Raw genomic sequence first — 24,802 nt, 5'->3', positions numbered from 1 at the left:
CCAACACTAAAAATACAAAACCCATCAAATAACAATTAACGAACCCAGGCAGAGTGGTGGGAGAGGGGAGACTATATAGTCTGTGGCAAATGAAGAACAGCTGGGAGTGTGAAGTGTACAGGTGTGTGTGGTTAAGCAGGTGTATGTGATTACGGAGATGAGTCCGGGAAAAAGGGAGATGGTGACCTCAGGTGGAAACGGGAAGAACTGCCGAGCCTGGACTCATGACAGAAAGGCCTCTGTGTGTCTGGTAAAGGGGTGTCATTCTCTTAACAGTAATAGCCTTGAATATTGATAACAGAATACTCCCAGGTCTCTCACACAAATTACCTCCTGTATGTAAATGAAGTGCAGCCTCCCGCAGAAATCAAAGTTATTTACTTGAACCCCCCAGAAGTGACCATTTGGTAACTTTGGGGTTCTTCTGGATATTTAAGGGAGAGTGACAAAGAGCTCAAGGAATCTGTAGACAGTTCTCCCACATACTTGCTGTGTGTAGCCTTTTGTTCTCAGGTAATATTTCTCTCCTTTCAGTATTATTGAATGTTTTATATGATTGATCAATGTGTGTCTAACGTTTAAATTGAACTTTGAATTATTATCTTGATTACCTGAGTAATAAATTATGTTTGAATTTATTCTGATTACTCTGAAATTATTTTCTCAAGTAAATTAAGAACTGATAGAGATTTCTCTAATAGATGTTATGTTAATCATCAGGTTGGAGTATCCCCTTTACTTAATGTTGGAATAAGATGTGTAACAGGTTTTCCTCTTGACTATATACATCTAGTATGTCTTGGAGTTGTAAAAAGACTACTGTGCTTTTTAAGAAAAGGACCACCTGAATGTAGACTGTCACATAGAAAAGTGGGAGAGATTTCAACTCTTCTTGTGTCTTTATCTGGGAAGCTACCTAGTGAATTTGCTCGCCAACCAAGACCCTTAACAGATTTAGATCGGTGGAAAGCCACAGAGCTTCGGCAATTCCTACTATACTCTGGACCTGTAGTTCTGAAAAAAGTGTTGCACAGGAATGTTTATGAACACTTTCTCTGCCTAACAGTAGCTGTATCAATCCTTCTGGACACCTGTGAGATGAAGCGTTCTGCTTACATGGACTATGCTAAACAACTTTTAGACTATTTTGTAGACAAATTTAAACACATTTACACACCACATTTTTTGGTGTATAATGTTCATAACTTGAAACATCTGTCAGATGACTCTAGACATTTCATGTGTTCTCTAAATGACATATCTGCATTTCCTTTTGAAAATCATCTGCAAATTCTGAAGAAACTAGTGAGAAATGCCAAAAATCCCATCAGTCAAGTCGCAAAGATACTTTGTGAACAAGAGAGGGCAGAAAGCCACAGAAACAAGGTGTCAAACAAAAGTTGGCATTTTGTTTCGGAAAAGAAGAGAAATGGATGCTTCCTCTTGCACAATGAAGAATTTGCCTTTGTTAAAGAAAAACGTGATGGCAATTTGTTATGTGATGTCGTTTCCCAAAAAAACATGGAAAGCTTTTTTACTGTGCCTTGTGACTCCAAGCTTATTAATGTTGTATATGTTAGAAACTTGGAGAGAGTCCAGAAACGTCACAGGCTTCTTGATGTTGAAGAAATTCACCGTAAATTCTACCTTACAAAACAGGCTATGTGCTTATGCCTTTATTGCACAGCATGAAGCGAAAAGACAAAAAATGGGAATTACTAAATAATGTGAATTAATAATAATTACTGTATAAAAAGCATTTTGAATTTACATTAGTTTTCCTTATGCAATACATTTATTGTGAAATATAACACTTGTTTCACCTGTGATTAATTACAGAAGGGTTTGACTTCTTGTGCACATCCCTATTTTATATATCTCTGTGATTTAAAATGTTTAAAGTTACTGTTTTACTTTACAGCTGCCTTGATATTATAACTTGATATTAATTTTGATTTATCTACATACATACATTTATTTTTTTATTAAATTTTTATTTATATCAGTATGGCTTGGGTAAGGGCAGTGTGGCAATAAAAGAACAGGCAAGAGGAAGGGACGGTGCCGGACAGCTGGGTGGACCCAAAGAACATGTTAGTGTTCTGGCCAAATGTTGCAAATGCAACAAGATATTTGAAGGAAAGACGGCAACCATCTGAGAGTTGGAGACAGTTTCCACTTGTGAAAGAGAAGATGAGATCTGTTAGGTAATTTTACATGTTGCATCTATTATGTGCATGTTGATAATTGACCTACCATATGAATGTTATTCACTGACAACATTTTTGCTTTGCCATTCTTTCCCATTATTTATGATTTATAGATGACCTTAAAGAGTGTGACAAATGTGAACTCACAAGTTGTACAGAAGCTGAAGAAGGTTCACTGGAGGCAAAAAGAGGAAAATTATGTAAGAAATTTGAAGACTGTTTGACAGGCATGCCTTTTACTTTGCAGTTGTCAATCATTTACAATTTGAGAAAAATATCATTCTATATTGCAGGTTGATTTTTATTTTTTTTTTGCTTGAAAGCCTGATTCCCATGATCCTCATTCTCTAATGCTGCAGGCTCTGTAGGTTAACATTGCAGTTATTGTAAATGAAAGGCAGCGATGTGAATATATAAAGTATACCGTTGTGCACCTCAAAGTAATTTGTTTAACGCATATTTCGTGGTCTTTGTATACTTAAGCCCCATTCACACCAAGCACGATAACGATAAGATATAGTTCTAAAAATCGTTCTTAGTATTAAAGAATAGCAGCGTCCGCACCACAACTATAACGATAAAGGCACAGAGAAACGATATCGTTGGAATCACTTCCAGAACTATTTTTTTTCCAGCTGATGAACGATAAAAACACTGACAGCCAATCAGAATCCATCCTGCTATAATGTGCTCGAGAATTTAAAGTGGCAGACGCACATGCGCTTAGAATAATCGTTCGCTGGTGTGGACGCTAATTACGTTATCTTTATAGTTATCTTTATTGTTATCGTGCTTGGTGTGAACGGGCCTTTACAGTGTAAAGATGGCCATAAGCATGTAAAGTTCAGTTCCCTTCCAGGAACTCGAGCTGCGTCGAAAGCGCTAGGGGAATGTCTCCAGACCGCGCTCTGAATCTGTCCAATGAATGGGCGAGACGTCATAGGCGGGCCACTGACCGGGAAGCATAAAAGCACGTGCGGTGGAGCCGGCGTTTGCTTTTTGTCATTCAGTAACCGCCTCTCTGTCTGTGTGTACTGTCCTTGAACACAGAATAAGCTCCAAACTGAACATGTCTAAAAGTGCTCATAAAATAAAGCACTTGGGCGATAGCAGATCACATTTCAGACCGTGTGTTCCCCCTTGCAGATGCTACATCACTGCGGGGGATACTCACGATCTGTGTGTGGTCTGCTTGGGAGCGAGTCATGCTGAGTCGGGTCTCGAGGGAGCCGGCTGCCCGCATTGCGAGCTTCTTTCGCTGCATGCACTTCGCTCCCGGAAGGCTCTCTTTCACGAGGGAGCCTTCGTCAGCGTTCCCCGCGGTGCTGGTCCCGCTTCCGCCGAGGCAGAGCGGCGGCTCGTGGGGTTCGCAAGTGGATCTGGTAGTGGGAAGTGAGACGGGCCAGTCCCTATCTCCTTCCCCGCCTATCAAACCCAGCGGCCGCTCCCCGGCTTCTTCCCCCCCGGGGCGCGGCTCAACATTTGTCCGCTCTTCCTCCGAGGAGGTTGAGATGGAGAGCGTCGATGAGGCTTCGCACCCTCAGCCGCCCCAGTATGAGGAGCTAGTGTAGGTGATTACTCAAGCGACAGCCAAGTTAAATATTAATTGGCCCACCGAGACCTCGGTCGAACCGCAGCCTAATAAGCTCGATGAGAGATTTCTGCATGTTAGGCCTTCACCTTCACGTCGGAGCCTGCCGTTTTCCCCGATCTCCACACCGAGGTGTCGAGATCATTGGGTAAGCCATTCTCGGCCCGTCTCTTCATCCCCGCCTCGGGTAATTACGGTAATGTGGCGGGGTTGACTGAGCACGGCTATAGAGCGATGCCCCGAGTGGAACAGACGCTTGCGAGCTATCTGTCCCTTCGCTCGGCGTCGTCTCTAAAGGCTTTGTCCTTGACTATCAAGCCGCTGCGTACTACTTCAGCGTTGGTGGGCAAGGGGTACGCGGCTGCGGGTCAGGCTGGTGCGTGTCTGCACACCATGGAGGTGTAACAGGCGTACCAGGCCGACCTGCTCAAAGAGCTGGATGAGGGAGAGGGGTTCAGGCCTGAAGATATCACTGAGCTCCGAAAAACCGCTGATCTTTTTCTCCGCGCCACCAAAGAGACCGCCCGTGCCATCGGCAGGTCTATGGCAGCACTGGTGGCTGAGGAGAGACATTTGTGGTTGACTCTGTCTGATTTACAAGATAAGGACAGGGTCCTCCTCATGGATGCCCCGCTTGCGCCTTCTGGCCTGTTTGGCGACTCCCATCAATTCGGTCGTCGACAGGTACCAGGAGGCTCGTAGACAAGTGGCGGCGTTTCAGCAGTTTCTCCCTCGCCGACCTCTAGCTCAGAGGGCTGCTGGGCGGGAGCAGCCCTCGCCGCATGCCAGCTCCTCATACAGGGAGGCACAGAAACAGAGCGTGGCTACCCGCACCCCACCGAGGTGGGGTCGTGGGGGCAAATGCTCTGGGTCGGGGACCACTAAGGCTAAGCCGGATCTGCGGACCGCTCTTAAGTCTAAGAGGTCCTTGGCCAGGAAGCCCTGACAGGCATGGCCCGGGGCTTACGAGGGCAGACCCCTCTGGGGCAGAGCGGGTTACACCTCATTATATGGTGTCCGTCTTCCCCCAGTGCCCTCGGGAGATCAGTCTGCTAACCCTGCCAGAGTTCCAGGGCGCAGCTGGCTCCAGCGAGCGATGTTCTCAGTTTCTTCCGCCCCGAAGTGTATCGGAGCTGAGAAGCTCGCCACCCCTGCGGGGGTCGCTAGAGTTCCTGGTTCGGCCATCTCCTGCCGGTTCTCTGCTCCAGGGCACCGAGCCAGCAGCTCTGGTTACATCAGAGGCCAGTCTCGAGAGACTGGTTCCCTTAGTAGACCATTTGGCAGCGTGGAAACTACTGCCAAATGTATCTCAATAGTCTATCGTATTCAGTTTGGCGCTCCGCCACCGCCTTTCAACGGGGTGATTCCCACGTGCTTGGGCCTCCAACAGCCTCTGATCATGGAACAGGAAGTAAACACTCTCTTGAGGAAGGAGGCCATCGAGGTGGTCCCTCCTCACGAAAGAGAGTCTGGGTTCTACAGCCGGTACTTCATTGTTCCAAAGAAGGATGGAGGCTTGCGTCCCATTTTAGATCTGCGTCAGTTGAACCGCTCAGTCATGTGACTGAAGTTCAGGATGCTGACAATCAATCAGGTCGTGTCTCAGATCAAGTCCGAGGACTGATTTGTCACGATAGATCTAAAAGATGCATACTTCCACGTCTCCATCCTTCCCTCTCACAGGACGTTCCTGAGGTTTGTTTTTGGGGGCAAAGCATACCAATATCTGGTTCTTCCTTTCGGCCTTGCACTCTCACCCCGTACCTTAACGAAGTGTGTGGATGCTGCCCTGGCTCCTCTGCGACTCCAGGGCATCCGCATACTCAATTATATTGACGATTGTATTTACATGTACATTTAGTCATTTGGCAGACGCTTTTATCCAAAGCGACTTACAATTGGGGAATACAAAAAGCGATTAATCTTGAAGAGGCAATCAGACAGAGGAAGTGCTCGTAACACCAAGTCTCAGTCATTGTTCAAATAATTACAAGCTAGTAAGTGGAGAGAAAGATAGAGGGAGAGAGGTTTTTTTCTTTTTTTTTTGGTTGATTGGTAGATTCTAACTCGATCAGAGCAGGTGGCGATTCGGTATCGAGATGTCGTTCTCGCACACATGAAGGTGCTGGGGTTGAGACTGAACGGTAAGAAAAGTGTACTTTCTCCAGTTCAGAGAACTCTAGGCGTGGTGTGGGATTCGACCACGATGCAGGCATGTATGTCTCCTGCTCGGATCGAGTCGATCCTCACCTCAGTCAAGAGAGTGAAAGAGGGCCGGTCACTCACTGTCAAGCAGTTTCAGAAACTTCTTGGGCTCATGGCAGCTGCATCCAACGTGATACGTTTTGGCCTGCTGTACATGATACCCCTACAGTGGTGGCTCAAGACCAAGGGGTTCTCCCCGAGGGGAAACCCGCTTTGCATGATCAAGGTCACGCGGCGATGCCTACGTGCCTTAGACATGTGGAGCCAAGCTTGGTTCTTGTCTCAGGGCCCGGTGCTGGGAGCTTCTTGTCGCCGCGTAATGCTAGCGACGGACGCATCCCTCACCGGTTGGGAGCAGGCCGCCCTGCCTGCGGTCTGTGGAGCGGTCGCCATCTAACGTGGCATATCAATTGTTTGGAAATGTTGGCCGTGTTTCGTGCACTCAAGCACTTTCTCCCAGACCTAAGAGATCACCATGTGTTGGTGCGCACCGACAGCACAGCGGTGGTCTCTTACATCAACCACCAGGGAGGTCTGCTTTCGCACCCCTTATACAAGCTGGCGTACCAGATCCTTGTGTGGTCCCAGGGCAAACTTCGCTCGCTGAGAGCCATCTATATCCCTGGGTATCTCAATGTGGGAGCAGACATCCTGTCGAGGCAGGGGCCGAGGCCCGGGGAATGGATGCTTCACCCCGAGGTGGTGAAGCAGATATGGAGAATTTTTGGCCAGGCTCAGGTGGACCTCTTCGTGACTCGAGAGTCAGCGCAATGTCCCCTCTGGTTCTCTCTAGTTCCTCCAGCTCCTCTGGGACTGGACGCTATGGTACAGACCTAGCCGAGGCTTCATCTGCACGCATTTCCCCCGATCGCTCTGCTCCCGGGAGTTCTGGCGAGAGTGCGCCAGGACGAAGTCACCCTACTTTTGGTAGCACCGTTCTGGCCGGGCCGAGTATGGTTCTCGGACATGATCTCCTCGACAGCTCTCCGTGGGAGATTCCCATCAGGAGAGATCTCCTCTCACAGGCGGGGGGCACTATCCTTCACCCCCGCCCAGAGTTGTGGAAGCTGTGGGTGTGGCCTCTGAGGGGGCGCAGCTCATAGCTTCCGGTCTCTCAACCGAGGTTGTTGAGACCATCCTCCAATCCAGAGCTCCCTCTACGAGGAAACTGTATGCCCTAAAGTGGAAACTTTTCACTTCTTGGTGCGGAGACCGCCACTTTGACCCAGTTAACTGCCCGATTGGTACAGTGCTGGAGTTCCTGCAGGCCCGTTTCTCCACAGGGGTAACTCACTCCACCCTGAAGGTTTACGTGGAGGCTTTCCGCGGTGCGCTGAGGCTGAGGCCTCCAGTATGATCCCGTGTCCCTACGTGGGACCTGGCTGTGGTTTTAGAAGCTCTCTGTAAACCTCCATTCGAGCCTATCGACGAGATCTCTGATTGCCTTCTCTCTATTAAGACTACCTTCCTGTTGGCGATTTCTTCTCTTAAGAGATTTGGGGATTTGCAGGCCCTTTCAGTGGCCCCTTCTTATCTCGACTTTGCCCCTGGTTTGGCCAAAGTGTTTCTCTACCCTCGAGCGGGTTATGTTCCTAAGGTCCCCTCTTCTATTCCACGGCCTGTCGTACTGCAGGCCTTCAGTCCTCCTCCCTTTCGGGAGCCTGACCAGCGGAAGCTTAATTGTATGTGTCCAGTGCGAGCACTGGACGCATACGTCCACAGTGTGGGGAATTGTGTGTGGAATGTGGCCGTATCTGCATCATTATCATATGTATGGATGCACATCAGCGTGTTTATTACTGACTCTATGACGGCTATCATTGTGATTCAATGATCTCAGCTATTATTGATTATATGGCCCATCTGTATGATTATCATCTGTATGGAAGCACATCAGCGTGCGATTACTGACTGTATGACCATGTCATGAATATGTATAATGACTAAAATAGTTTGTATAATTTTGCAATACTGCAATTCTGGTGGTTATTTTTCCTCAAACAGAGGGGCGGGGGGGGACTATAAATATTTTCAGAAAAAATATTGCAGGAATCTAATTTTTCATGGTATATTCTTCAAATTTGAAACATAAACTGGCTTTCAACCCATTACTTTTCTGGATTGCTCCAGGACTTATTTCATGTATTTGTATATGAAATAAAAAAAACATTCAGTGTGGAAAAACATTTTTCAAGGCAAGTCAGTGTCTATAACTTTTTATCTTTTTGAGCATTATCAACTCTGGATGATGGATAGTAAAGCCTAGAGTGTCTTCTTTCCAAAGATACCTAATTTGTTTGTGTAGCACACTTTGTCAGGAACTGTTACCATTTTAATTTAGCTAGGTTATTTTCACCTGTGAGGCCCCACATGGGGGGGGGGGGAAGGGTAACAGGTTAATTTTAGAAAAGAACCACCATAGTTCTTGCTGAAGTAAAGATTTGAAGGGTCAGAAGTGCACAGAGTTTTAAGAAACTCGTACTTGTCTCGTTATTAATTATTATTAATCAATTAGATAAATTATTTATCCAAAAGATTTGACAAAGTTAGCTGAAGCATTTGTCTAAACATGTAAACTTACTTTCTGATTCTTGTAGCCCCTGTGCAAACTAAGGAGGCCATATCAAAAAACCAGACCAGACAACATTCTGATGGAGAACAGTCCAGCAGCTCCAAACAAGATGGAAAACGCTCCCCATACCCAATGCAAGAAGCAAGTAAGTATAGTATATTTACATGCTCAGTTTGTACCATCTAGTATACAGGCATGGTGCTGCACTTATGTATTGTGCTGCTCGACAGGAATGTTGTTGGTCAAATTTGGCCCTATGAAATGTTTTATTTTTTCCCAAATTCTTTTATTTTTTACGTGTTTGATGTTTAAAAGGGATGATAGCGTAACATTTAAGTGAGACAAGAGCCGCGGAGCGTGAGGCAGATCAAAAGATGACAACGAGATACGTTTAAAGGTATTTTACTGAGTTGCGTCATAAGTGTACAGGCATTTAAGTGACAAAGAGACACATTGTGACAAATAGCAAACGACAAAATGAGTGTCACCCAAATTAAAGAAATAAACAAAACAGCCTTACGTCTAACCCCTAAACTAATTAAAAATAAATAAGAAACCCGAAATCTTCAGCGTATACGACGCCCTAACTAAACTCAATTAAGCTAGAAAGAAGCAAAAGTACATAAGTGGCATGACACACACAAACCTAAACTAACAGCGTACAACCTAAACTCAAAGGAACAAAACAAACAGAATCATGGCCGTTGACTAATTATTCAAATTGTCACCTAGGGCATTTATAGTTAACGAATTCGATGCACAGAAAATCACAGAAGGTGCATTCTTACTTTGAACTTGGCATAGTACTAAAACTCCATACGGACAGAATAATCTCTCTGAATTCGATACAAGTCAATAGCCAAAAACAAGATCTATAAATAGATCAAATTACACTGCACAAAGCATTACTTCGAAATCAGGATACTTTAAGCATTTGAAGATACTGATGTAGCACACCAGACTGACAAGCCGCGTTGGAGCACAAGGTACGCTGGCATGGCACACACACACACACTCTGAGCTCGAGGCCTCAAATGCAGCCGGCAAATCAGCGGATTGGCAGACAGGATGACGTCATAACGATGACTGACAGTCTGGTCAGCCAATAAACACAGACCTAAGAATGAGTAAGAAATAACACAGAAATGGGGAGTAAGAAAAAAAAACAAAATATACACAAGTGAAAAAAACTAAATATACACGAAGCACACGTGGAACGTAACACTTCCCCCCCTAAAAAAAAAAAAAAAACTATATGAATTAAAGGAAACAACATAGTTTTTAAACAATTCTTACTTCAACCATCTTCTTAAAACCTAGACAAAGCATCAGCCATTATATTTTCAGAACCTTTCTTATGTTCGATCTTCAGGTGGTACCCTTGAACAACCAGAGACCAGCGCATCAATCTCTGGTTTTGGTTGCACATACGAGACAGGAACACTAAAGGGTTGTGATCCGTAAATACAATTATAAGCAGATTGCTTGAACTCAAATAGACGTCAAAATACTGTAATGCCAAAAGTAAAGCTAAAGTTTCCTTTTCGATAGTCGAGTAATTCAACTGACTTTTGTTGAACTTACGTGAAAAATAGCACACAGGTTGATCAATACCATGGATGTCTTCTTGAATGAGCACTGCTCCAGCGCCAACAAAACTAGCATCAATCTCCAGCTTGAAGGCTTTGTCATACACCGGTGCTGCCAAAACAGGAACACTACATAATAGAGCTTTAACATTCTCAAAAGCATTCTGACATTCATCAGACCACAGAAACACACGTGAAGGGCTGAGGAGTGACATCAGCGGACTGACAACCGTAGAGAAATTTTTACAGAAGTTTCGATAATACCCAGCCATCCCTAGGAATCTACGGAGTTCTTTTCGGGAAGCTGGCACGGGAATCTCTGCAATAGCGCTTGCCTTCGCCTCTATAGGCCTCACTTGACCTTGACCCACTTCTCTGCCTAAATATGTAATTGTAGCTTGTCCAAAATCGCATTTGGCAAGGTTTAACGTTAGAGAAGCATTCGCAAGACGAGCAAACACTTCTCGAAGGGTTAAAATGTGTTCTGACCAATCAGTAGAGTAGATCACAAGGTCATCTAAATAAGCGTTACAGTTAGAAACCCCTGCAAGTACGATGTTAATGAGTCTTTGAAATGTAGATGGTGCATTGCGCATGCCAAAGGCCATTACAGAATATTGCATAAAATCATCTGGGGTTACGAATGCAGAGATGTCCGATGCACGATCTGATAAAGGCACTTGTCAGTAACCCTTTAACAAATCCAATTTACTGACGAATTTTGCAGAACCTAGGGTATCTACGCAATCCTCCATGCGCGGCAAAGGAAAGCAGTCAGGCACGGTCAGGGCATTTACCTTTCTGTAATCTGTACAGAATCTAGCAGTTCCATCACTCTTCGTTACAAGTAAGCATGGAGAACTCCATGGGCTACAACTTGGCTTCGCCAACCCATTTTCAACTAAATACTCCACCTCAGTTTTTATCACAGAGCGTTTCAGAGCATTAACCCTGTATGGGTGCTGTTTCACTGGAATGGCATTACCGACATCAATGTCGTGTTGAAGTATAGTGGTGCGAGAAGGAACATCGTGAAAAAGTGAGGGAAATATACTAACCAACTCTTTAATATCATGTCTTTGAAGATCAGACAAATGAGCCAAAGGAGAGTCCAAGTCAGCTAAAATCTCAGAGTTTTTAAATCTAGCCCACTGTTGATACGCGTGTCGAACTATCACCCCATCATCTTCCCAATCAGGAGTAACATCACAAGCTAATGCAGGGACAGGTACATTAGCAACTTCAGGTTGCTTTACCGTCTCAATATCCCTCAACGGCGGTTCTCGAATGTGATACGCCTTCAGCATGTTCACATGACATACACGTGATTTCTTTCGGCGGTCAGGAGTGCAAATTACGTAATCTGTACTACTCAATTTTTTTAGTACTTCATACGGTCCCGAAAAACGTGCCGAAAGAACAAAACCGACCACTGGCAATAAAACCAGCACTTGATCACCTTCTTTAAAATCGCGCGAAACAGATTTTTGATCAAAGTGACTCTTCATAGTGAGTTGTGCATTTAATAACGACTCTTTAGCCACTGAACACGCCTTGTGCTATCGTTCGCGAAATTTGCTTACATACTCCAGTACATTCAATTTAACGCTTGTCTGTACAGATAACATGTCTTCTTTAAGCATCTTAAGTGGACCTCGTACACAGTGACCGAATACAAGTTCTGCAGGACTAAATCCCAAGCTATCTTGTACTGCTTCTCTAACCGCAAACAAGACTAAAGGTGTACCCTCGTCCCAATCTTTACCCGTATCCAGACAGTATTTACGAAACATAGCCTTTAAGGTCTGATGGAATCTCTCCAGGACTCCTTGGCTTTCTGGATGGTATGGACTCGAAGTCCGGTGAGAAATCTTCAAGGTCTTTAACACTTGTGCAAAAAGGTTTGACATAAAATTTGTACCTTGGTCAGTCTGCACAACTCGGGGAAGACCAAACAATGAAAAGAAATTTACCAGTGCTTTAATTACTACGGGTGCTGTGATTTTCCTAAGCGGTATCGCTTCGGGAAAACGCGTTGCTGTGCACATTATCGTTAACAGGTATTGATTACCGGCTTTTGTTTTGGGCAAAGGACCCACACAATCTACAATAACGTGCTCAAAAGGTTCTCCCAAAACTGGTATAGGAACCAATGGAGCCCGCGGAATAGTCTGGTTCGGCTTACCTGAAAACTGACAGGTCTGACACGTTCTACACTATTTTGCTACATCTGTCTTTAATCGAGGCCAAAAAAAGTGTTTTAAAATTCGGTGATATGTTTTCTTGATACCCAGGTGCCCAGATAAGTCATGATCATGAGCCAGAGAGAGTACGGTCTGCCTATAACAAACGGGAACGACTATCTGGCTTGTCACATTCCATTCAGCATTACTCGAATCATCAGGACACCACCTACGCATCAACACTCCATTCTCCATGCAAAAAGCAGTTTTTCTCTCCTGTGCCACCTCAGAAGAAACAACAGAAGAAAAACATTTATGCAAAGTGAAGTCATCTTTTTGGGCAGTGATAAGGTTATCACGCGTTACATGCAATTTTGGCTCGTCTGAATTTAAAACAACAGATTTTTCTTTAGGTTTACCATCGTCAACCATTAATGTATCGTTTACGAATGTAGGGGCCATGAAAGTAGAAAGTAAATCATCGGCATCAGCAAATTTCCGGGCTTGAGCACGCGTAATGGCACAGACAGGGAAAACTTCTGGGAACTTTTCTAACAGTTCGTCAGTGGATGCAGACAACTCAGGTTTAATCACAAACCTCCAACAATGGCATAACTTTCCCACCAGCTATGTCATTACCGAGAATGAAATTTACGCCTTCCACAGGTAAACTGTCCCGCACTCCAACTTTTACTATTCCAGTAAACAAATCTGATTTCAAATAAATCTCATGCAAAGGAACTTTGACTGTGCTCATCTCAATACCTCGGACTAACACGTGACTACCGCAAAAAGTTTGTTCAGGACAAGGCAATGCGTCAGTCCTTATGAACGACTGCATGGCACCAGTGTCACGAAGCATAGTTACTTTTACCTGATTAGTAAGCTTGTCATCAACAGACACCAACCCTTCCATCAGAAAAGGCTGATAGCTGGCGTCAAACTTTTCACAGTGCTCAACTTTAGCAACAAAAGCCACACTTTTAGTACTAATGCCTTGTTGCTTGCGTTTCAATGCAAGATACTCAGCAATAACATGTCCCGGTTTGTGACAATAATAACACTCCCTATCCTCTTTAGCTTTTGTAGGGTTACTTTTCGAGCGCGACTGATCCTTTAAAGTGAAGTGACTAGGTGAAACTTTCTCAGTACGGGCTGAAGAAAAAACACTTTTATGAGTCAATGTGAACTCGTCAGCATAAACAGACACTTGAGTCAAAGAGGTTACTTTTTGTTCACTAAGGTAAACTACGATGCGTTCAGGAATACAACTTTTAAATTCCTCCAAGAGAATTAACTCGCGCAACGTCGGAAAATCTGACACTTTATTCGATGTGCACCACTTGTCAAACAGCACACACTTCTCTCTAGCGAACTCTACGTAAGTCTGAGCGGAACTTTTCTTATGATTCCTAAAACGTTGTCTATACGCTTCTGGTACGAGTTCATATGCTCGCAAAATTGTCGTTTTAACCATGTCATAATCTAAACTGTCTTCTAAAGACAGAGCAGCGCATACTTCCTGAGCCTTTCCGGTTAACCTACACTGCAGAAGTAAAGACCAAACATCTCTAGACCACTGCAAAGCAGTAGCAACTCGTTCGAATACGTTAAAATAATGATCAACCTCGGCTTCCCGAAATTGTGTGTTTACTTACATCAAAGGTACCTCCGGAGGACCCCGAAGCAGTCGACATTGCAGCACTATGCACAGGTTGCGCAGGTGGAACAGGTGTGTGTCTAGCGGTCAATTCAAGCTCTCGCAGCCTGACTTCCTTGTCCGCTTCGATTTCTAGTCGGCGGATTTCAAGTCGAAGTTCCCTTTCGGCGCGAATTTCTGCTTGTCTCTCATGCTCTTCCCTTTGAAGTCTAGTAAGGCGAGCTTTGAGACGCGCATCGCCTCCAGACTCAAACTCAGATGGGGAGAAAGGTTCGAAGGGCGGTAAAGCAGCTTTGGCTTCGGAACCCTCCGCCGCAGCAGCTCGACTCGCTTCCCCCTTACCTGCCCCAGAACGAGCGTCAACGCCAGGCGAACTTTCAGCCAACAACAACACACCCAGTTCCCCTAAATGCTGCACAATACTGCTTTTAATGTCTCGTTTTAACTGCTGTTTGTTAACTGGAATGTCAAAATGTTCGGCGACTTTTAACAAATCATCCTTGCGACACGTATCTAATTGTTCGACAGTTGGTGCACTAACGAAACTCTCCAAATCAAAGCCAGCCATATCAACTATACTCGACACATTTGCTAAACAGCCTCCAACTTACTATGCAAACAATACCTCGTTAAAATTTTTGATCCGTCCTCACACCAGCACAATGTCTTCCACGTCATCCCATCAAAATGGAATTGATCAATCCCATCAAAGGAATTGAAAAATCCCACCACTGCCACCAATAAATGTTACGTGTTTGATGTTTAAAAGGGATGATAGCGTAACATTTAAGTGAGACAAGAGCCGCTGAGCGTGAGGCAGATCAAAAGATGACAACGAGGTACGTTTAAAGGTATTTTACTGAGTTGCGTCATAAGTGTACAGGCATTTAAGTGACAAAGAGACACATTGTGACAAATAGCAAACGACAAAATGAGTGTCACCCAAATTAAAGAAATAAACAAAACAAAACAGCCTTACGTCTAACCCCTAAACTAATTAAAAATAAATAAGAAAAGAAACCCGAAATCTTCAGCGTATACGACGCCCTAACTAAACTCAATTAAGCTAGAAAGAAGCAAAAGTACATAAGTGGCATGACACACACAAACCTAAACTAACAGCGTACAACCTAAACTCAAAAGGAACAAAACAAACAGAATCATGGCCGTTGACTAATTATTCAAATTGTCACCTAGGGCATTTATAGTTAACGAATTCGATGCACAGAAATCACAGAAGGTGCATTCTTACCTTGAACTTGGCATAGTACTAAAACTCCATACGGACAGAATAATCTCTCTCTGAATTCGATACAAGTCAATAGCCAAAAACAAGATCTATAAATAGATCAAATTACACTGCACAAAGCATTACTTCGAAATCAGGATACTTTAAGCATTTGAAGATACTGATGTAGCACACCAGACTGACAAGCCGCGTTGGAGCACAAGGTACGCTGGCATGGAGCACACACACACTCTGAGCTCGAGGCCTCAAATGCAGCCGGCAAATCAGCGGATTGGCAGACAGGATGACGTCATAACGATGACTGACAGTCTGGTCAGCCAATAAACACAGACTTAAGAATGAGTAAGAAATAACACAGAAATGGGGAGTAAGAAAAAAAACAAAATGTACACAAGTGAAAAAACTAAATATACACGAAGCACACGTGGAACGTAACACTTTGTTATAATTTTATGGACTCCTATATAATGGTTTTATTAGTCAAAAAGCAGCCCTAATCAATTAAAATCATGAAACTTTATTATCAAATGTAGAAATTAACATCAATTTATTAAAAGTTTAATTAATTATTTTAGAAGATTTTTTTATTGTTATTGCATTAAAAAAAACAGATGTCAACGATTAATCGATGATCAATTAATTTAATATCTTTTCATCAAATAAAATTGATGGTTAATTAAACATGGTCATCATAACATAATTTGAGACACATGTGCAGCTTACACCAAAACATGTATGGCTGATACGAGGGAAACATTAAGAGAGCACCCAAAAGTTTAGTTTGGGATCATTTTATTTCAAAAGGAGATCATGTTAATTGCAAACATTGTGTTTTAAAATATAATACAAAAAAAAGCCCCATAATCAATAATTTTAAAAAACTGCATCTCTGGGACAGGATTTAAATCAACACATAACAGATCACAAGTGGTCAACGCTAAATACAGGTGAAAACAAGGTCTAAAATATTTTCAGCTTAACGTTTCATTATCCACATCACAGATTTCATAGGGCCCTAGTCGATACCACTTAATTCATTGTTTCCATCATGGCTCCTGAGAATTTCAACCCTTAAAATAGCCAAGCTGAAATAGACACTTTTGGCGCTTTTCCACTGCATGGTACAGCACTGTACGGTTCACTTTTGGGGGGTTTTCCAAGCAAACCGTACTGTTACCAAAACATGACGTGTAAACTATCGACACAGACACATATGTGATAATATAACATCCAGATAATGATTGCATTTCAGACTTAAAAGAAAAGGTGAACTAAATGTGTAGATGGCTGTTATTGTAGTGGTAAAATTGTACATTGATAATGTTTCTTATTATGATTATCATTGGCTTCTGTGCCTTAGAATTCCAGAGAAAAGTAATGGAGATGCTTGTTGAAATCCGCGAAGACATCCGCACATTAAAGAGAAGTTTGGGGGGTGAAGAAATGCATACTGACTCAAAGATTCCTGCCCAGTCTTCAACCGTTGAGGAACTTAACGTCATCGATAAATCCCTCAACTGCTTGCATGAGAAGCAGAGACTGGTAAGATCGTACCTATTCATATCGGTCACGCCTTAGGACTGTCTGTGTGTGTTTTCTGTGTTTGTGCTCCCCATGACTTAGTTCTCCCTCGTGTTCCCTTATGCCCATATTTGGTTTTCCTGTTCCCATTAAGTCCCCATTTAGTTAATTCAGTTCCACCGATGTTTGATTAATTATCTTGTTTAGTTTATGTCTGTCTACTGTCCAGCGTCCGGTATTAACGTCGATGTTGTGTTTCTGTGTGTCTCTGCCTGGCTTGTGTTCAGTGTTGCCAATTTAGCGATTTTGTAGCTAGATTCAGCTACTTCCCCAGACAGCATGGTAACATTGGTTCAATGTTGAGTTTTGATCCAAACCATCATTTTGGTTGACATCAAAATTTCAATGTTTAAAGTGTGTTGGATCAGCATTGAAATTTTGATGAAAGGGAACAGCACACATGGGTGAAGACAGTGACATTGAACTAACAGTGAGTCTTAGTTTATGAGCACAAGATCTTGCAGGCATGTATCTGTGCAAAACACTACTGGGTGTTTCCCAATCAGTGGGGCGTTTCAGTTCATGATGGGCACTTTCAATGGTGTTACCTCATTTGCTCTAATACACTGGGGGTTTGGTTTAGGGGTGGGCCCTCATGATTTTAGCAAGTCTTTTGAAAAATGGTTGAAAAACACCAATTGTAGTTTGAAAATTGGCACTAATTGGTATACGCCCATTTTGGTTTTGCATGTGGGCTTCTCAGTAGTTAATTGATGCTTCCTTATTGAGAGAAAACACAAGGTGCGTCCTATATGGAAGTCTTGACATGTATGACCTCTCTGAGTTTCAAACAATGGTGCATATAATTAATTTCTGTTTTTAGCATGCTTTTTACTTGCATTTTATTTATTGTTACTAAATCTACTAACATACATTAATTTTCAAAGTAAGTAAAAAGTGTTGAAATAAATTGCACAGATAGCATGGGGACATTGATACAATGTGGTGTTTTCATCCAAAACATGTTGAATCATCATTGATATTTTGATGAAAGGCAAGAGCCAAAATGGAAGTGGGTGATGCAAAATTATCTATAGCCTTGATTGATAAAATTCTACAATATTTAGCTGATCTCTAGGATCCCATGAGCATGAATATTAAACTTGACATAGCCTATGTTTCTGTTACTCTGCAATTACTTCAAGGCATTCAGTAGGAGGGGTTAAGGCTGATGAGGATGGATAATTAAAGAAATAAGAAGCACACCCTTAATTATGCTGACATTGATCATACATTGAGTTGTAGTCCACAGCATAACTGCTTGTCACAAGATTGGATTGTATCCCATCTCCTGCTAGCAGATTTATTAGGTAAACATTCACATTCCTGAAAGAGTATCAAACGTAACAGTTCTAAAAGGTACAACTCAAAATCAAAGATGTTTTCATGTGATATTCAAAGAGATTAATTGTTTAGCATTAGGTAAATCTGCAGCTTTAATGAAACAGCTTTATAATTAAGCTGTTCCCACAAGCTAAATTCAGAACAAACATTTCACTTGCTACAATAAGTAGGTCATTGGTAAATTAGGTGCCATATAATTTACAAACTATCAACATACTGAAGTCTTGTGTATTATAGCTCTTCCATTTGCAAATGTTCATAGCAGTAAATGTAAAATATATTGAAACAGTAATACATTTTAGATTATTTTAAATCAGTGATACTAAAATCATGTTCTAACTGTCTGTATTCATAAATAGTTAAAAGTAAATGTTATATTTTCAATGTATTTTTATGTGACTTTATGTATGTATGAGAACTTATTTTACTTTTTTAGAGAATCCAAAAGAAAAGAGGCACAGTCTGACATAGTGAGCCAGATTTTATCAAATTGAACGGTTGCACCACTTGCAGCAATAATGACTTCACGGTGGTCAAAGAGGCGTAAATTGAAATCAATGATTAAGTCCACAGAGTCAGAAATACTACAACAATTCAATGAAACCAGTGCACAGAATTCTGTGTCAGAAGAAAATAATGTTGAAGCAGTAAAAGATTATGTTGAAAACCCTAAAGTTGTTATAGACTCAGCTAGTTCAGATTGTAATGACTCAGTCACAGATGAGTTCCCTGGTGGGGTGTCTGATGAGGTTCTGTGGCATCCAACCAATATATACAATGTTAATAATGACACAGTCAACTTATCAGACGTTGACTCTGATACTGAGTCAGAAGCTCCAACGAGTGAGTTTCTTTTAAGGAGTTTGCGATATTGGGCCTCAACCTTCTCAGTCTCACTTGCTGCACTCAGTGCACTTTTAAGTATTTTGAGAATGTTTCATCCAGAATTGCCCACAGATGCCAGGACAATTCTTAAGACCCAAACCCATGTATCTACCACAAAGATGGAAGGTGGGGAGTATTATCATTTTGGCTTGGCAAAGGGGATATTGTCGTGTTTGAAAAGCTTAATTCTGCCTGAACAATTGAAAATAGTTAAAGTACAGTTCAATTTAGATGGCCTTCCACTTTTCAAAAGCTGTACAAAAGCCAATTCTTGCCATTGTCAACTGTGACTATACTAAACATCCCTTCCTCGTTGGCCTTTACTGTGGTATGAAAAAGCCCAAGTGCATATTTGAGTTCTTAAAGCCATTTATTGATGATTTAGCTGATGTTCTTATGGGTGGTATTGTTTACAATGGTCAAAACATATTGGTAGAAGTAAGCTCTTTTGTGTGTGATGCCCCTGCCAGAGCCTTTGTTAAAAATATAAAATCTCACAATGGCTACTCAGGCTGTGACAAATGTGTTCAAGTGGGTAAGTGGCAAAATAAAATGACATACCCAGAAACTGATGCAAAGTTGAGGACGGATTCTGATTTTAATGATATGATTGATGAAGACCACCACTTGAACCAAAAACTTTCTCCTTTAGCTGGCTTGGTAAAAATGGTTACCATGTTTCCATTAGATTATATGCACTTGTGTTGTCTAGGCGTCACTAGGAAACTTTTGAACTTATGGATCAGAGGTAAAGCACATACTACTAGGTTGTCCACTCAAACTGTAGCTGACATTTCTGAAAAGTTAAAGCTGCTGAGTTCCTACACGCCGGTTGAGTTTAGTCGAAAACCAAGAGGGTTATCAGAAATTGACCGCTGGAAAGCTACTGAGCTGCGCTCTTTTATGTTGTACACAGGCCCTGTTGTGCTTCAGAATAGCATTCAAATGCCGATGTATGAGAATTTTATGCTGTTTTCTGTTGCAATGCATTTGCTTTTATCCTCTGGAACCCCAGAGGCGATGATTGATTGTGCTCATGAATTGCTTGTCTCATTTGTATGCCACTTTGGACAACTGTATGGTAAACATGAAATAGTCTACAATATACACCAGCTCATTCATCTGGCTGAAGAGTATCGTCTCTTTGGACCTTTGGATAATGTGTCAGCATTTCCTTTTGAGAATTATTTAGGACAAATAAAACGTCTTTTGCGCAAGCCTCACTTACCCTTACAGCAAGTTGTGAAAAGGTTATCTGAGATGCCAAGTCCAGATTCACCAAAGCCTCACGAGTGCAACTTAAGTCAGACACATTTTGACGGTCCAGTGCTCCATAGCCTAAGTCTTGGCAAACAGTTCAGAAAAGCTGTCACTGAAAAGTACACTCTGTCAATAGTGCAAGGAGATAATTGTGTACAAATAGTTGGCCATATTGCTATTTTAAGAAATATCATTAAGGTAGATGGAGTAGGGATTTTTGTCCTGTTTCAAAAGTTTCACAATCAAGAGTCATTCTTCTCCTACCCATTTGAGTCAACCAGCATAGGTTGTTATAAAGTTTGGGAGTTGCATGACAATCTTGATATGGCCAGGCTCCAAGATATTAAGCTGAAATATTTCCTCTGTCCTGACAAGAATGTTTTCATTGCCATGCCACTCATCCATATGACATAATTAATTGTTTGTAGATTAAAACATGATTTTGCTGTTGTAAGAAAAGCTTGTACTTAACATAATTAGTTCCTGCTTTTCCACCTCCAAAGAAAAGTTTACATTACTAATCTTGTATTGTAGGGGAGTTATTTTTTTTTAAAAATGAAGCAGTAGTGCATTGTTCAATTTCAAAATGGTGGCACAGAAATTGTGCCACACAGCTGGCTGATTGGAAATAAGCTTCTTTGGCCACCATATCCACCCAAAGACACAGCCAAGATACGGGCTGCAGTGAAAAAATATGAGCTGCCTACTGAGGAATGGTTGTCCTATGAACCTGTTAGACACCTCGCAATTCGGGGTAAGTGTATAAATTAATATGAGTTGGAATTTGAATTATTGTGTACTTTATTACACTCACAACATATAACTTGCAGCCACATATGAAGAAGCTGAGAAGGGTTTGAAAAGTTATCTACAGGAGAACTGCGACACAAGTGACATTCAGTCTGAAGTAGAAACTGAGAAGTTTAAAAAAAGAAAATCCAGGTAACACAATTAATGAATGGCAAGGGGAAAGAATAATCATAACATGAAATTCCTAGATGTATCTGAAGTTTTATTTCTCTATTAGACACAATCCCATTTACAACACAACATCTGATACAGAAGAGGAAGTTAAAAAAAGAAAGCTCTGCCCAGCTCCTAGACTTCTATTTCCAGGTATAACAGTGATGTTATGTAACTAAGACTGAGTGGCACAATATATGCAATTGTTCCATTTACGTGGACATCCCAAAATGTAATTTTGCTAACATGTCAAATCTGTTTCACTGCAGTCTCCAATAAAATGCAGGCTCCTGTTCAATCAGCTTCCAGAGTCCAGACCTTTTGTCCAGCCCTCTATTCAAATTCTGCCTAACCATCCCTCCGAGTCCTCTGACCAGATGTGCAGCAGTTCTCCATACTTGACTGAGTCAAGTGACTCATCAGCCCTGCCTGCCATGTACCCCTGCCAGGAACCATCTTCCAAGGATCATGAGGGTATCAATTCCAGAAGTGCTTTGGCAGTTTTGCAATGAGACCAATATTTGCTTTGATTTTAATGTCCAGCATCCTAATTTCAGGCAGTTTACACCAATATACAATACTTTTATTATCGTTAATTTATCCTAAAATATAATTTGTTTGCTAATGTGCGAGTCTGTTCACTAGCAATAGTCTTTCTTGTTGCAGATGCAAGGGATTCTGCAAGACAGTTAATGAAAGGCAAGTGCAGAGAAGTTTTCCTACTTTCATTATACAGTATACATGTTAAATATGTTTTGACCTGTAATGTTTTTATTCTCCACAAGATGTTGCTTTACAAAAGTTGATCGGAACTGTAACTGAACTTGTAAAAGAAGTCAAGGAACTGCGTGAGGAATGTCAGGAATTCTTCAGACAGTCCTTACCCTCAAAGAAACTTCTGCAACCGTTGCCTGTCTCAGTCCCTCTGCACAATAGTGATGAGCTTGAGAGTGCAGAGGAGATATTAGCATCCAGTGAAGCAAGGACAATAATGGTTTGTGGTTCTATGTAGACCATTTTTTAGACATTTTACATGTTCTCTCTGCTTTGTGTTCACCTTTTGTATGGCAGGTAAAACACTTCAGCATAATTGGATGAACCTCATTGGAAGTTAGGGTCCGTCGCATGCTTTCTTGTGCACTGACCAATGAGCTGGCATCATCACTAAATTGGGCTGGGAAGATGGTTAAAAAGCAGTCAAGGCAAAAGAGGGCATTCAAGGAAACGTTCTTGAATATGTGTATATTTGGTGAGTTATTACTAGCAATGATTTTAGTTGTCGTTCTGCCTTTTGTGTTCCCAGAAATTGACCTTACTTCATACAATATTTCCCTGTTCCAGTTCCTCCATTAATGTACTCAATTGCATACATTTCATATCCTGTTGTTTTTCTTTTGTTAGATGCTATGACTTTGCAGATGGGTGTGGGAAAGGTTTCCCAGTATGAATATAGTCAGGCAGTCCAGAAATGGCTCCGATATGCACCGTACCGTGTGGGCGGAACTGCACTTCAAGCAAGTACAACTGTTCCGTCGGTGCCTCCAGATACAAATTAATTTGTTTTTTTGTTCATTGGTTTATTTGTTTATTGGTTTACTTTTGAGTCTGTATGATGTTTTTTTTTTTTTTTTTTTTTGACATGGAATTGAGTGCTTTGAGTTGAATGAATGAATGAATTAAAAGGACAAAGACTGGAAAATAAAGAAGAATGTGATTGAAACAGTGTTTTTAATTTTTTATTAATATAGTTGGTTGAATATTGATTCAATGTTATGAGCATGTTTTTGTCTTCAATATTAATAATGTTTCGAATGTGGGTGCAAAAGTGACGTTGAAACAACATCACTTTGTAATGTTGAAGCAATATTAACACCATTGATTTGTGGTTGAAATCTGAACATTATTTCAATATTAACTGAGGGTGCAAAAGTGACGTTGAAACAACATCACTTTGTAATGTTGAAGCAATATTAACACCATTGATTTGTGGTTGAAATCTGAACATTATTTCAATATTAACTGAGGGTGCAAAAGTGACGTTGAAACAACATCACTTTGTAATGTTGAAGCAATATTAACACCATTGATTTGTGGTTGAAATCTGAACATTATTTCAATATTAACTGAGGGTGCAAGAGTGATGTTAAAGCAACATCACTTTCTAACGTTATTTCAATGTAATCAGCGTTGACACATCAACACTGACTCAACATTGTTTCAATGGTTACATGCTATCTGGGTCCCCACCCCTTTTGAGACTTTTTTCAAAAGTTTAGGGACAAATATAGCAACTTCTTGGACAACCCTTATCTAAGTTTTTATCTTGCCCACTGATCTATATTAATTTTTATATAGATAAGTGAATTTGCAATTATGATGTCATCTAGAGACATTTAGCTACCAGTTGTAGCTACTTTCAATTGAAAGCAGTTGGCAACACTGCTTGTGTTACCCCATTTGCTCAATGCTCGGGCAAACCACTATAGAGCTTATGTCACGACAGAGTTAGAACCAGTGAATGCGGTTTACAGGTTTCATAGAAAGAGAACGATATGCACCAAATGAGTCGCTGTAGAAACTGAATACTTCAATGGTTGCGGTGCGTTCAACATGAGAGCCAACGCAAATGCAATGACATGTGGAATAAAACATCCTCATGTATTAAAGAAGAGTGGCTTGATTAATAAAAAAAAAATACAGAAATAAAACAGTGATATAGTGAAATATTATTGCAATTTCTAATATTGGTTTACTATTTTAATACCTATACTTTAAAATAGCATTTATTCCTGTGATCAAAGCTGAATTTCGGGCATCATTACTCCAGTCTGCAGTGTCACATGATCCTTCATAAATCATTCTAATATGCTGATTGATTTATTATCAGTTTTGAAACTGTTGTGCTGCTTCCTATTTTTTGAACCTGTGTTACTTTTTTCTTTGATTCTTTGATTAATAAAAAGTTTAAAAGAACAGCATTTATTCAAAATAGAAATATTTTCTAACAATAGAAGTCTTTATCTATTTTATCCATTTAACACATCCTTGCTGAATAAAGTTTATTTAACTTTCTTTCAACTTTTTTGAAGTATCTTTAAAAAAGAAAGAAAAATAAATCTGACCCCAAACTTTTGAATAGTTTATATTGTAACAAAATCTCTATTTTGACTAAACACTGTTGTTTTTAACTTTTTTTTTTTTTTTTTAAATATCACAGGTCCCAAAAAATACAGTATAAAAAATAAAAAAGCAGTACAACTGTTTCCAACATCGATTAAAAATCAGCATATTAGAATGATTTCTAAAGGATCATGTGACACTGAAAATACTGCTTTGCTTCACATTAATTAATTAAATTTTAAAGTATATTAAATGTTAGATGTATGTGCGAAGATGCACTGGCTTTCCAACATCTAGTCCTCAACCTCGGTCAGAAGGTTGATAGGCAAAGATCCACGACAGTTTCATGTCTCAAGCAGTGATTTATTCCACAATCAGTTTGTTACATGT

General features: G+C 41.2%; 1 protein-coding gene across 2 annotated transcripts; it reads left to right on the top strand.

Annotated features, from left to right (window-relative positions):
* Positions 1-19,600: 19,600 nt before the first annotated feature.
* On the top strand, positions 19,601-23,009 carry LOC306888023 (uncharacterized protein). Of its 2 annotated transcripts, none has more exons than XM_079446117.1 (7): positions 19,601-21,083; positions 21,160-21,271; positions 21,357-21,445; positions 21,579-21,766; positions 21,959-21,991; positions 22,078-22,286; positions 22,364-23,009. In XM_079446117.1, exons 4-7 carry the CDS (start codon positions 21,670-21,672, stop codon positions 22,388-22,390), a joined length of 366 nt encoding a protein of 121 aa, XP_079302243.1. In that variant the 5' UTR covers positions 19,601-21,083; positions 21,160-21,271; positions 21,357-21,445; positions 21,579-21,669; the 3' UTR covers positions 22,391-23,009. The 2 variants fall into 2 exon arrangements, with proteins under 2 accessions (XP_079302243.1, XP_079302242.1); XM_079446116.1 differs by having other exon boundaries at positions 20,863-21,083; positions 21,562-21,766.
* Positions 23,010-24,802: the final 1,793 nt, after the last annotated feature.

Source organism: Barbus barbus, assembly GCF_936440315.1.
Source record: "Barbus barbus genome assembly, chromosome: 22".
Taxonomy (NCBI): Eukaryota; Metazoa; Chordata; class Actinopteri; order Cypriniformes; family Cyprinidae; genus Barbus; species Barbus barbus.
This window is presented reverse-complemented; position numbering and strand designations above follow the sequence as displayed.